Here is a 13,952-nt window from a genome sequence, read left to right on the forward strand (position 1 = left end):
TTAGAGATAGGGTGAGAAGTTCGGCCATCCGGGAGGGGCTCAGAGTAGAGCAGCTGCTGCTCCACATCGAAAGGAGCCAGCTGAGGTGGTTCGGGCATCTGGCAAGGATGCCCCCTGGGCGCCTCCTGGGCGAGGTGTTCCAGGCATGTCCCACCGGGAGGAGGCCCCGGGGCAGACCCAGGACACGCTGGAGAGATTATATCTCTCGGCTGGCCTGGGAACGCCTTGGTATTCCCCCGGACAAGCTGGAGGAGGTGGCTGGGGAGAGGGAGGTCTGGACCTCTTTGCTTAGGCTGCTACCCCCGCGACCCGACCTCGGATAAGCGGATGAAGATGGATGGATGGATGGATGGATATGAATGATACAGAGTCATTTTCTACCTAATCTCGGCTGTGTAGTTTGCCTTGACTTTTCTCTTTTTAAAACTGATAGTCTGAAAGTATTCTTTATGATTCACGTAATATTCTTGTCCAGATTATAGGAAACATGCTGGGCCCAAAACTGCTATGACATCAGAATCAGGATACTTTATTAATCCTTAAGGAAATGATGTGGTTACTCCAAGACAGTAACAGTAACAGACTAAACTATTTGAATATGTTACAGAGTTTACAAATTTAAGAAATAGCACTAATATATACAAGTCACTCAATTATAAATATCAAGAATATTGACAAAGGATATTACAGAGGTGGAATATATACGATTGACATTTGACTCTGACTGAACTTAGCTGCAGAGCGTGTGCAAACAGGGTGTAACTACGGCAGTGTTTACAGTGTGTTAGATGGAGGAGTTGCACAGGGAGACGGTCAGGGGCAGGAAGGATTTCCTGTGTCGTTCTGTGGTGCTTTTTGGTACCATTTATCCCTCTTTGTATTGTTACTGTCTCTCCTCATAGTAGGTTTTCCATTTACTTAGAACATGTGCTCTAAAACTGCTTTAACGAAGCCAAACTTGTTTTGCCACGTTTGTGCAGTTTTGAGTGTAATCTGTTCGTTTGCTTGAGTCAGCCAATGCACCAACGGAAACAGACGTTAACTTGAGGTAGCCAGCAATTAACTGGCTGGCTGTGTGTGTTCGTGTGTGTGTGTGTGTGTGTGCGCAGACTGTTTATGCTGCGTTTTTGCAACAACTCAGAGTGCTCTCAGCACTCACCAGGAACCCCGGTTGCTTTGTTCACTTTACCGCCAGACTCTTTCTTTTTATCTTTTTTTGCCTTGCAGTCTCAGTGCGCCCACAAAATATATACATGTGAAGTTTTTACTGACACTGAAGCCTTTTTAGGCTGCGCAGGCCTGTTTCTTTTATGGAGGGACGTAAGCACAGTGGACAACCAGAATAGCAAAAAGGTCTTGACTGGTGCATCTACATAACAAAATCGTTTTAGCGTCCCCGCGGTATGAATATGTCATTGTAAAACAGTTGTCTGTCTTTTCAGTAATGCTGCCCCTGTGATGGGGTGACTCGGTATTAGGAGTCTTTATTTCAATTTGCCTTTCCTGAGAAAATGTTTCCCTGTTCCTCTCTGCTCCCTTGGTTTTGTAAATTCAGTACAAGATCCAAACAGAGTTCTGCTCTGTTCCTGAGTCATGCTGTATAAAAATAGCTGTCTGCGGTGCACCTTTTTCCTAAGTCCATTTAATCTCCAACATCTCCAGCACCTGATATTTTTCACTTCTCAATGTGTTTTTACTCCTCAGTGCTCAAGTACACAATTAAGATACCTGTCTGACATTGTCTAACATCCATCCGGTGTCCTTGAAACTTTTAGATACCATATTTACAATCAGTCTAGCGTCATGCTGTGTATCATCCCCATCTCAGCCAAACCAATTTATCTTGTGATCCTAATCTTCATCAGGCTGTTTTTCAGCTCTTTAGCAACATTCGATCTTTCAGTTTTAGGCCAAAGAAGAAGAGTGAGGAGGGGTTTTTATGACGTATATAGAGACTGACATTAAGCAATGTTCTAAGCTAAAATTCAAATTTCCATTGTGAGATTGAACCACTTATTCTTCCGATTTTAAGAGCTGTACTTTGGAAGAAGTGCGCTGTCTGTGGCGTTTCAGGTGGAGGGCCACTGTGGCTCTGATTAGTGTTACTATGGCTCTTTTGTACATCCTGATTACTGCTGCAGCTGTGCTCTGGGCTTTCAAAAAGTGTATTTTTCCATTCTTTAGACCAGGAGTCCAAAACTCGCGGCCCGCGGGCCATTTGCGGCCCACGTCACCACCTACTTAGGCCTGCATACTGATGTGAAGAAATATTTTTTTTAATTATTATACAAAAAATGATTTAATACATGACAGAGTGTTACAGGCATGGCCCTTTAAGACTGTAGCCTCATGTGCGGTGTAGTCCTTGCTGCAGGGAGAGCGTGTGGGACCGCCCCTCCCGCTGTGTGTGAGCATGAGGGAGGGAGGAAAAAGGAAAGTCGAAAAGTACGAGGCGCTACCGAGCAGAAACGGGAGATGGAAGCATGTAAATATAAAAATAACCACTGCAGCCTAAAAGAGTGGCTGACGAGCCCAGTAAGCTATTAAGACTCGACTGTACACCGTGTTCGTGTTTTCCTCCGAAACAATAAAGTTCTGCTGGAGCAGCCTTTCAACGCCTCTCTCTGTCTCTCGCTAGCAAAGTTGATCCAGACAGTAAAGCTCGTTCCACGAGCCGACATGGAGCCCAAAGTATTAGCCAGAGTCTCCTTACCACGTTTCAGAGCCGCGGACCTGAGCGAGGTAACAAGAGCGTGCAAACATGTTGAGGGCTGTTAGTTCAGGGAGAGATTTATTTAGAAAGAAAACAATTTTCACTTGCAGTCAAAAACTAATGTGTACGCTTATGCCTGCATTTTTATTTTGTTAAATACAAACAAAATTGTAGCAAAAGTGCTTCCACGTGTCTGGCCAGAAAGAGCTGTTTATTTGGTAGTTCAATGAAACTACTGTACTACACTGTACTATACTGTACTACATTGTACTACATTGTACTACACTGCTGAGTGACTGTCTTCTGCTCGTCAAATACATTTCACTGCAATGTTGACCCTGTGCTAACTTGCATATGACAACTGAAACTGAAAGGCTTCAGACAGTTAAGAGTGAGAAAAAAATAGTGTTCATGTTTGCAATTTTGTCTTGTTACACAATATTTTGGAATTAAATAAAACAAACAAAACACTACATTTTAGGAAATATTAGTGGGTGTTTTCGTGTTTGTTTTTTTGTACTACTTGGACACTGAAGTGGCCTCCAATGAGGTGACGGTGCCAGAAGTGGCCCGCGGCTCATTTGAGTTTGAGACCCCTGCTTTAGATAATTCTTCTCCATATGGGTCCCAAACTCACTTAACTCCCAACTCATTAACAAATTAAGTTGCACTGTTAACAGGTCATGTTATGACCATGCTCATACAGTTAGGCTAATTTAAAATAATCAGCATACTTACATCGTCTTAGTGATCACAGGTTTTCTCACTGTTGTTGCAGTGTTCAGATGAACAGCTGCGAAGAGACAAATTAAGAGGAACAAAGTGACCACAAAGAAAAATACTGAAAAGTGAAATAAAGGGACAGCAAAACAAAATCATAAAGTGACTACAGAGTGAACAATTGCTCCGTGTTGGGGGTTGTTGATACTTTTCTTCCCATTAACTCGTGATGCATTGGGAAGTTAGATCCACAGCGTCCTACTTTTTAACGCCACATTTGAAGTGCTCTAACATATTGCCTTTAAATTACACTTTTGTTGCTCTAAAATACAATACTTGCCAATTTCTGCTCCCCAAATTCAAAAGAGGCATGCATCTGTAAGCTTTAATCCACTGTTGTTTTTTCCAACACTTTGTGGGTACTTAAAGTCGCTTTAAAGTTTTCCTCTCATTGCCTAAATCCAATGGATTTTTCTATTGTTCTCGAAACAACAGCTCTTCTTTTCTCACAAAACCGTGTAGCACAATGCTCACCAGTTTTCCCTCGTATTGCTACTCTAATCTGCTATTGGTCTGGCATGTGGTTCGTTAGCGTGTCCAAAGTAGAGGATTAAAAGCTGTAATATAATTGCCAAAATGAGAAAAGACAGACATTGAGCTGGCCCATTGGGAAAGCTCATCATTAAAAGCTTGTGTGTAATCTTGCCCAGAGGAGATGGCCACACGCTTTGTAGTTAACTTTACATGCTGCCTCAGCAACCACAGACCAGCAGGGGCACAGCTTTGTTGCTGAAACCGCCCTTAAGTGTGTCGCGTTATATCCCTGCCAATGAGTAGCCTCTGAATGAACCCAGGTGGGAATGTATTTAAGCATACGATTAGTGCGCACGTCGGCTTATGTGTCCCATACGTCTGCATATAAATGTCATCGCTCACAATAACTCAGCTGTGTTTAATAACTCACCTGCTAGTTATCCATCCTACGGTATAGCTCACATTAAAGAAATGCTTTCTTGCGGGAAAACTGCAAACCAGATGATTGAGCTTTCTCCTGGGTAACTGAACAGGGGGCAGCCATCGCTCCAACTACAGTGCCATAAACTGAAAATGTATATTTTAATGGTATTTTAACATGGTTTCGTTCCTTTTTTCAGGGCTGCTTTGAGAAAGTGGAGGAATGGCTGGATGACAATAAGTATCTGCTGGGAACCATAGGCATGGTCATCTTGGTAGTGGAGGTAGGAGGATTTGTGAGAAACAACTCTTTCCTGTTTTTCCTGCTTTGTGTCTTTTGCCAACATTGAAAACAATTAAAAGGTTAATGCTCAGTGGGCATTCCAGCACATCCTGAAATATTGAAGCTCCTGTCTTGTGCACCCTGATCATGTGTGAAGTGGCTTTGTGCCAAGAATGATATAAGGAGCTATGAGACGACAGGAGAGCAGAGATGCTGAATATAGAGGAGCAGGTATAGAGTCGCAGATTAAAGGCTCTGTAGCAAGTGCTGGTAGAAATTCCACTGGCGCTTCTGTTTGTCTTTTGCTACTAAACTTTGCTTCAGATGTATCCCTCTTTATCTCACTGTCTCTTCAGGATGTAGTATTTCCACTTACTTTGAGATTGCACTCTAAAAGTGTCTACTCAGAGAACAACGGGGAACCTTTTTTTTTTTTAACCGTATTTGTGCAAATTTTGACTGCAAGACTTTTTTGTATTACGTCTTTTGTTTTGTTTTTTTCACTCCGGTTAGCCAGTGTTTCAACAGAAGCTGTGATAGCGCTAGGTAGCCAGCACAGCTAACTGCACAGAAACCTGTGTGAGCATGGTGGACAACAAGGGCAGCAAGAACAATATGAGTTCATGCACGCATGTAACAACTGAAAGTGAGTGTGAACGCTAGACTGTCTGTATATGCCACTACCGGCAACCTGTCAGGTAGGGCTGTTCGATATAACGATATATATCGGACGGCGATATAAAAACGTCTGTCGTTTCATTTTACGCTATCGTTTGTTTCATGGTGTCACAAAATAAACTGTTTATGGCAATATTTTTTCATGGTTTTGATGGTCACTGTAGTGGCTATATTCATTTCTTAAAGTTCTCTCTTTCTCTTATATTTAATATAACCACACTACGGACAGACAAGCGCCTGTTTTTATGCGTTGTCGTTAGCAACAACGACAGTAAAACCATCGCGTGTCCGCTTGTTTATGTTCCACATAAACCTTTCACAATAAAGCTCAAGATCCTGTTGAGACTTTTCAAAATAAACGGAATCACGTGAAAGAGCAGATTATTTACGGATGAGAAGTAAAAAAGAGCCGCCAGGTGCTAAAAAATAAACCTTAGACTCAAACGTTAGAACAGGCTTTTCCCCGCAGCACGCCGTGTAATAAATACTCACAAAGAAAACGGCGGCCGTTACAACTTATGTCTAAAAATAGTTTCATGCATCGGTTAAAACACTCGACTCCAGCTACATGACGCGCAGCTGGAAACACTTCCCGCAAGACGAGCTGCCCGAGATTCACAGAATTTACAGAAAATGTTACATTTCTGTGATTTATATCGTTGTCAGGACGATAGAATTCTTATATCGGGATATGAGATTTTGGTCATATCGCACAGCCCTACTGTCAGGGGTCTTTGCTTCAATTTGCACCTTCTTGAGAGAATGTTTTCACACTCCCTTGACTTTGTAAATTCACTATAAGATCCAGCAGAGATCTGGTCTTTTTCCTGAATCATCCTCTGTGGCAATAGCTGTCTGGTGCACCTTTTTTCCTAAGTCCGTTTAATCTACAACACCCGACATCTCTGACTGCACCTTACCCTCCAATCCTTTTCACTTCTTCTGCTGCCAAGGTGCATGACAAGTGCAGAATATTTTAATATCTCGGCCCATGAAACCTTTCGGTACAATATTTACATTTCACATCGATGATGATATTTGACACAGATTTCTCAGATGTACAGTTCATTTTGTATGTCCGTGCCCTTGATTTTATTTTTGATGCTGTGAAGACTTGTTTTTCAATATTTTCTTTCTGCCTAGCCTGATATGTCTGTGACTGCGTGCACGCAGGACAAGGCTTCACTTTGCTAATGCATGAATTCATGGTTCATTCAGAGCAAGGTGTCCTCACCAAGGAAGGCAAATCTCCCTGTTGAGTTTTGTATGATTCTACACGTAATAATGTCCTCAGGGAGGGGTAGCTCTTGCACAGTCACATCAGAGAAATGTGTGCATTATATATGACCACACTATGCTCTGAAGAATTTGTTAAATTTCACATTCTCCTCCAAACGCACATCAGGCATGTGCAGAACACTGAGACTTCTGGGCGCACACACATCCTCCTCTGATTCAGGCCAAACCAGAGGTAAAGTTGGGAAATATTTGCAGACAATGAAGAGCATCATAAATAAAGCTAATGTCCCATAATTCTGTAAATAACAAACTTTGTCAAAAGCTAGTACCGTATTTTTCGGACCATAAGGCGCACTGGATTATAAGGCACATTAAGCGAAACAAAACAGTCAGATAAGTCAAACTTTACTCAGCTCATTCTTCTTGCTTCCTCCACTTCCGTACAATTGTTGAATTCTCTGGCAGCTGCTCTATTCCCATGTTGTTGCAGTATATTAATGATTAACCTAATATTGTGGATGGATTATCTCAGTTGTTCTCCTGACTGAAGTTTGGTCTGTTTACAGCATCCTGCCATGTGATTGCATTTGTCCCTAACCATCGGGAACCCTCACGTTAACTTTTATCGAGTGTAAAAAAAAGTTAGCTTCACTGTGTTTATGCTATGCTAACATAGCTGTGTCACTAGCGATCACGTAGCGCATCATTATATACCAGCTAGCCCAACTTCAGTAACCCTACAAACATCACTGCTGTTTAGTTTTCTGTCTTCATTTATGTTGGAAGTGATAGCAGAGCTGTACGTTTGAATTTGTTTCAGAAATCTCTTATTCAGAACATGCTATATCATGTTTAGGTGGAAGCTAGCGAGCTAACTTCTAACTCTGTTAAATGTAACTAATTCTGTTTTCATGGATGCCTGGATGTTAAACGTAATTGTTACACCTGGTAAAGCAACAACACTGATCATTTTATTAAAGATGAAAGAATTTAGACAGTTTTTAACTCTCAGTGATGCTGCAGTGCTCGTTTGACTTTGGGACCTGAAGCTGACAGATTTTTGAACCCAGATTACATCGAGTCCGCGAGGCTCCTGACTTCAGCAGCCATAATGTTCCAACAATCCATCAAGCTGTGCAGCTTCATAGCTTACCAAAGTCGTACTGAAACATTTTTTGACAGATTTTTGAGCACCGTGTACCGCATAAAATTGGTTCGAGATCAGTAAGCACAACCAGAATTTAATAATTTCCCCTAGGGATCAATAAAGTATTCTGATTCTGATTCTGATACATAAGGCACACCGGATTATAAAGCACACTGTCGATTTTTGATAAAATTAAAGGATTTTAAGTGCTCCTTATAGTACGGAAAATACGGTATGTACGGTGTGTGTTTATCCACAATGCTTCAGAAATCCCAGAAATATTTCCACATTTTAAGCAGGAATCTGTGATTGAGCTTTAAAGCATCCTTCAGGAGCAACTGTCATCCTGTCTCTCAGACTGAATGAAGCAGACAGCAGAAACTTTCTGTCAGAGACAGATGAGCTCAGATGTAAATAATTGGGTTGGCTCTGAAGCACTTTTTCATCTGTCCTAACTCCGTCTCAGCTGGATGTTTACCTAAAATGGCACTTTTTTTTTGATTGACGCCAGTTTAAGGTGGCATTTTCTCTGAAGCTGCTCTGCGAATTAGGTTTTGAGTGAAACCAAAAGCGAATCAGCAGCTTTCCCCAGCTAATCACAGACCATAGGGATCCCCAGTGGAGTCCACATTTCCTTTTTTTATTAAAAACTATGCAGCATTCAGTATTTTTCAGTTTCCCTGTCATCACAACTTTGCCAGATAATGGTTTTAGGATCAGCCTTGCGACTGTGTTTGATGTGGAAGTATCAGCGGTAATGGAAACTTCAAAGACATAGCTGGCTACTTTGATTCAATGGCATCTCAATTTACTTCACTGGCTTAATGCTTGCACACACTGTACATTTTGCCATCACAAAGATTCCAGAGCTTCCATTTGAAGGCCATCTGAGAAAAAGAAACTGAACTAAAATGTGTTCGTGATTCAGCACACGATTCATTGTGCATCAGAAACGCAGCCCAAGGCATGAACATAAATAGACCACACGGACACACCTGCACATATATTACACATAAATAGATACTATAGACAGACACGAGCATGTGTTCACGATCTCCTTGTTTTCCTCCACAGCTCCTGGGCATGGCATTCTCCATGACATTGTTCCACCACATTCACAGAACGGGAAAGAAGTATGACGCTTAGCCTTGGGACAAGCACCAAATGGAGAGGAGCCCCAGTGCTCGATGGGATAAAGACTCTGATTCAAACATACATCCATGCTTTCCCTCTTTAGAGCATCCTTTCCCCCCTTCTCAGATCGTCTGTACAGATTCCAGCTGCTCTCTCCTGCTGTCTCCTCTCACCATTTATTTTGCCAAAGAGTAACACAACTGGAAGAGAAGAGGCACCTACTTTTGGCAAGGAAGAGAATCCCATATGTTGTCCCTTCTCTTGAGTACACTTGTTTTTTGGCTTTTTCTGTTCTTCTTTGGCTTGAACTAACCAATTGCTGGAGGGAAAGACAGACTTTGAGACAATGAAGACTTTACAAATGCCCAAACAGCCCCACAGGGCGAAAAAACCCACGAAACTGACAAAACCCTCCACCTCATGTGGAGTTTTTTTTTCTTCATGCTTATTAAATTCTAGCCCTGTTTTTTTTTTCCCCTTGTAAATGAAAAAGATCCAACATGGCATGCTAGTTTTCTACTTCACTGATTTACCAATGAAATGACCGTTGTTATTATTTTTATTTTAAACGTATTGTTTTCTTGTTGGATTTGCTTTTGTAAGTAGATCATCCTGTGGAATGTAAGTGTCGAACAGATCGGTGCAATGTGTGTGTGGGTATGTGTGTGGGATTGGTTTTGAGGTAACATTGCTGCAGACGGGCAAAGGCATGTAAGGATGCAGAGGTTTAGGTGAAATGAGCTTCATGGAGGAGCATCGCGTAAGCACGAGGAGTCATCGCTGGATTCATTTTACACCAAAAATTTGTCTGCGAACAAACTCGCACACATGCATTTTGTGCTGCCACGCAGCAGCGTACCCGTTCCCTGTTAGACAATATAAATGATGTAAAATGGCTGTTTATTAGGGCTCCAGCAGCACTGTCAGCTGTAGAGATCTAGGTGATAAAGTCCCCCCTTTGAGAAAGCGGACTGGGTTGTGTACGCGCATGCATTTTATCACACAGTTCAAGCTGCAGAGGAGAAAAAACCCACTGAGAAACACTTAGAATCAAGGGCAGGATGGAGCAAAAACCGAGCAGACACGCTGTCTCGTTTCGGCTATCAATAGCGTTAACAGAGGTGGCTCTAGCCTTTCTGTACTGAAGATCTCATCCATTCACACCGCCCTCCTCGTGCTTTCTCTCGGCGGCTTGCAACTCAACCCTGCCTCTATCTTTTCTTTTTCACTCTAATTTTCTTTCTTCGTGTCAGGCAGCAATGAGTTTCATGCTCCATCCAGTGCTTCTGCTGACATTCCTGCTCATCACACGTTTACACCTCCGGTTTGCAACCCCCTTCAATTTTACCTAGGCTTCATTTTCTCGCAGCGACCAGAGGTGGGGCGAGATGGGAGTGTGAGAGTGTTGCCAGATCAAAGCTCAGACTGATATGTATGGCAACATGCCCTGTAGGACACATCGGTTTATGTCTGTTTACATCTACATTCACTGCAGGAGGCCAGAGTGCCAGCCTTCCTCCTGGAGACTGAAAATATTCCATCTGCTGTGGCGACTTCAAAAAATGCCCTCCGGTGTGTCTGCTCTAGGCTTCAAAATCTCCAAAGAAACGGTGGAATAAAGACCTCGCTTACTGTCAAAGGATCACTGTAGCTTTTGGAATCATAAGGTTGTATTCAGTTGTGACATAGTGCTTTCCAAAGCAAGTGCAATTAGAGATGTGGGAAGATTGCTATATTTTAATCAAGAACAAAAAATAGCGGTAACTAAGCCGGCCAATAATTACAAAACATTTGTAACAGAATGTTAGCAGATTGTTTTGCACAAAGGTTTTTACTACAGAGGGAAGATTTTAAAGAAATGGTCTATTTAAGCTGATATTTTACCACAGTTGCGTCTTTACCATCTTTATTTTGAATTTCTGTTACTGAAGCGTTGACCTGTATTGTCATGTTTGCCACTATGCCCTGTTTCTCTTCATCTCATCCATTCAAGCCGATTCAGTTTGTAGATTCCTGCAAGTTGGTTGGACTTCAATTCAGTAGCAACTCTTTCAGAACACAGTAAAAGCTCATATAAACTTGGAATTGTGGAATCTTTATGATGCAGAGTACTGTACTTGCACGAGAGGAATTTAGGATTGTGTTTTACCACCTAGTTAAGTCAAGTCTCCCATTTATAGCCTATATCGCCTGCTCATGTGTAACCAGTAGAGCTGAGCTTGGCTACCAGGGAAGCTGCCAATTAAACTTTTACAAGTGGTTGCGTTCTAAATTGTGTCCTACATTATAGCTGCAATTAAATTTATTGCTTTGAATGACGCATCAATGGAGTACTGTCCATTCCTGCTACCTGAACTAACAAAGAAAATAAGCCACTCATTTACTCACGTGCCCCCTTGATGTGAGATGCTTCAGAGTATCTCCTGAAGTCATTGTTGGCATTTTAGGAAAAATTAGTCTGATGATTTCTTAATTTAAAGGAGAGTTTTAGGAAGAGAAAGGGGAATTCTTGCAACAGGAAGCAACAAATTTGTGCTGTTTTGTGCAGTGACCCTGCTGGCTGTGATACACTGTCTGCCCCCATATGCTCCAACTCTTCCTGTTGTGTCCATGGGGGAAACATGACAGCTGCTGATGTACAGTGCAGGCACGAGCGATCGCGTTTCCTCTGCTCGGCTGCCTCCACAAACTCAACACATCCCTTACTTACTGCCTCACTCTGCAGACACCTGGCGCTATTCAGTAACTGGCAATGTGGTTTGGACACCTTAAAGCACTCGTAAGGTACCCGAGACGGGTTAGCGGAGGAATAGCTCAAAACAGTTTGGCAAATGAGGCTGTGCTGTATCCTTACTGCAAAAAAAGAAGGTTCAAAGGAAACCCGAGATAGCCGCACATGTAACAGAAATACAAGAATGCAGAATAGTGGGAATAAAGCAAATCTGTTGGGAGGTCAGAGCCTCAGCCTGCGGACGCTGTTTGCTCTCGGCTGATCTGACTGGGGCGACATTTTCTTCTCTGTGTAAAATCCTTACCCCATTTTCCATGATTATGTCAATGTTACATTGTGTTTGTAATATGCGGGGATGAATGCCATTTTAACAAGGGGGGCTGTTTAATTATGTTCGTTTTGTACACTTTTCTGCTGTTTAAATGTTTGTTTTTATACAATATGCTGTTGATTTTCTTGTTGTAGGTTCTGTTTTTATTGGCTTTCCCCCCATTTGTAGTTCACTTTGAGTACATGACATCATTAAGCATTTTTTCCTAGAGGATTAGTCTTTGCAGTGTTCCTCTACAACATGCAAAAATGCCTTTTCTGTGTTTCAGCGATGCAGGCGGTTAAAGCAATTAACGTAGAACAAATAGAAGGAAAATCTGGCATATAGTATCAGGCAAAGTCCACAAAAGACATACTGCGCTTTTGTCGTTGTGCTTCTTTGTATTAGGATCAAATTAAATTGAATTAGGACGCGCAGCTATAATCTGCAGTATCTCTTCAAACTGCCAGTGCAGGACCCATTCTGTACTCTTAGAGCATGAACTGTTAGACGACTGTACAACAGAGTTCATCTCGCTCCAGTGTATCAGCTCACCATGTAAATATGCCCATTTTACAAGTGATGTAACTTACTGTTATACCTCTGCCACTTCGCCTAACATTCACATCAACAGGCTGGTTTTCTGACAGCCCGTGCCCTTTTTATGCTCATTTACAGACACTTGTACTGTATGTTATCCACTTTTTATGTCTGCCAGATTTCCTGCCTCTGTTTTCGCTTCAAGCACGAGAGCGGTGTAAATGTTCAGTAAATTTGTGTTTGTGTCAGTACAGTCCTCATATACTTTTGACTGCATTTTCATCTTTTAGTAAAACATGATTTCTTTTTTTTTTAATTGATTTTTTTTTAAGGAGTATAAAATATTCCGTCTCATCCAAGGAAGCACTCCCAGTAAGCCACGGAAATGGTGAAGGAAGGATGCACATGCAGTAATTGGGTTTCGTCTGCTGTGAAAAATTCTGAACATAAAAACTGTTTTTTGTTGTTGTTTCCTTTCGTTTTGTGTGTGTGTCAGAATCATTTTTTGCCACCTTCGACATATTATTTCTGTAATCTGCTCCTAATCCTTCCCCTGTGCTGAAGCTGAATATGTGAGCAGTGGAAATGTATGCTCTAGAAATGGTGTGTTTGATGTTGTGTTCTGCTGGGTGGCACTATCTGATACCTGCCAGCCTTGTCCTGTGGAGTTTTCTGCTACACGTGAAAGCACTCTGAATATCTATACTAGCTGGTGCACTACTTTCTCTTTACTCGCTAAATCAACTATTTTTTAAATAAAGGAAAGAGTGTCAGAAAAAATCTCTCGGTACAGTACGCTTATTGCCTTTCTTGTCTAATGACTTGATGCTTCGGATTCCCTTTTTATGTTGCCGTCAATTAGATTTGATTCAGAATTTGTTTGTGGGGTGGAGTGGAAGACTCGGCATGAAGAGCAAAGTGAAGTGGCGTCAGCAGATCCCATGATACATGAAGTGTTCTGTGTATGCAATCCCTGTCTGAAAATGGGCTCTTTTTAAAAAAAAAAGCATAACAAAACCTGAGGGACTGTTGTCCTAAAGACGCTGAGATGAGCTAATGGTGGTGAGCCAGTCAAGACTAGGTTCTTTTTCTAAAGAACAAAGTGAAGATGATGAAAGTGGGAACCATTGCCAATTTGTCTCACGCTTCAACAGCGCGGAGTGAAAAGCTCAGTATTTTTGTGTGCAGCTTGATCCCCTCCTTTTAACCTAATTGTTATGGGGCCTGTGTGCGATAGTGAGTGGAGTTTATTGTGCCATTCCACCCGGGCTTTTTGTTTTTCCATCACTGTTCCTTCTATGCAAAAAAAAAAATTATGACCTATTTTAGCCTTTGTACAGATTATTTTGTATGAATAACGTACTGAAATAAAGTGAAAAGAATCAATCACGGATACTTTTATTTTTTTATTTCCCACCTCATCCACCGCACAACTCATTTCATTAACCTGAATTTGGAAGGCTTTCGTTTCAATGAGGCTGTTTAATTTGTCCCCACACAGGA

General features: G+C 41.8%; 1 protein-coding gene across 3 annotated transcripts in view; it reads left to right on the top strand.

The window, feature by feature from the left end:
• The window catches only part of tspan9a (tetraspanin 9a), a 176,035-nt gene extending 162,285 nt beyond the window's left edge, over positions 1-13,750 (top strand). For all 3 annotated transcript variants that reach the window (XM_040025085.1, XM_040025083.1, XM_040025084.1), the window contains 2 exons: positions 4,588-4,671; positions 8,809-13,750. In XM_040025085.1, the coding sequence (XP_039881019.1) occupies positions 4,588-4,671; positions 8,809-8,880 (156 nt within the window). In that variant the 3' untranslated portion in view covers positions 8,881-13,750. The remainder of the gene's footprint in view (positions 1-4,587; positions 4,672-8,808) is intronic.
• Positions 13,751-13,952: the final 202 nt, after the last annotated feature.

The sequence above is a fragment of the Simochromis diagramma genome, unplaced genomic scaffold, assembly GCF_900408965.1.
Source record: "Simochromis diagramma unplaced genomic scaffold, fSimDia1.1 OVJJ01000293.1, whole genome shotgun sequence".
NCBI classification, from domain to species: Eukaryota; Metazoa; Chordata; class Actinopteri; order Cichliformes; family Cichlidae; genus Simochromis; species Simochromis diagramma.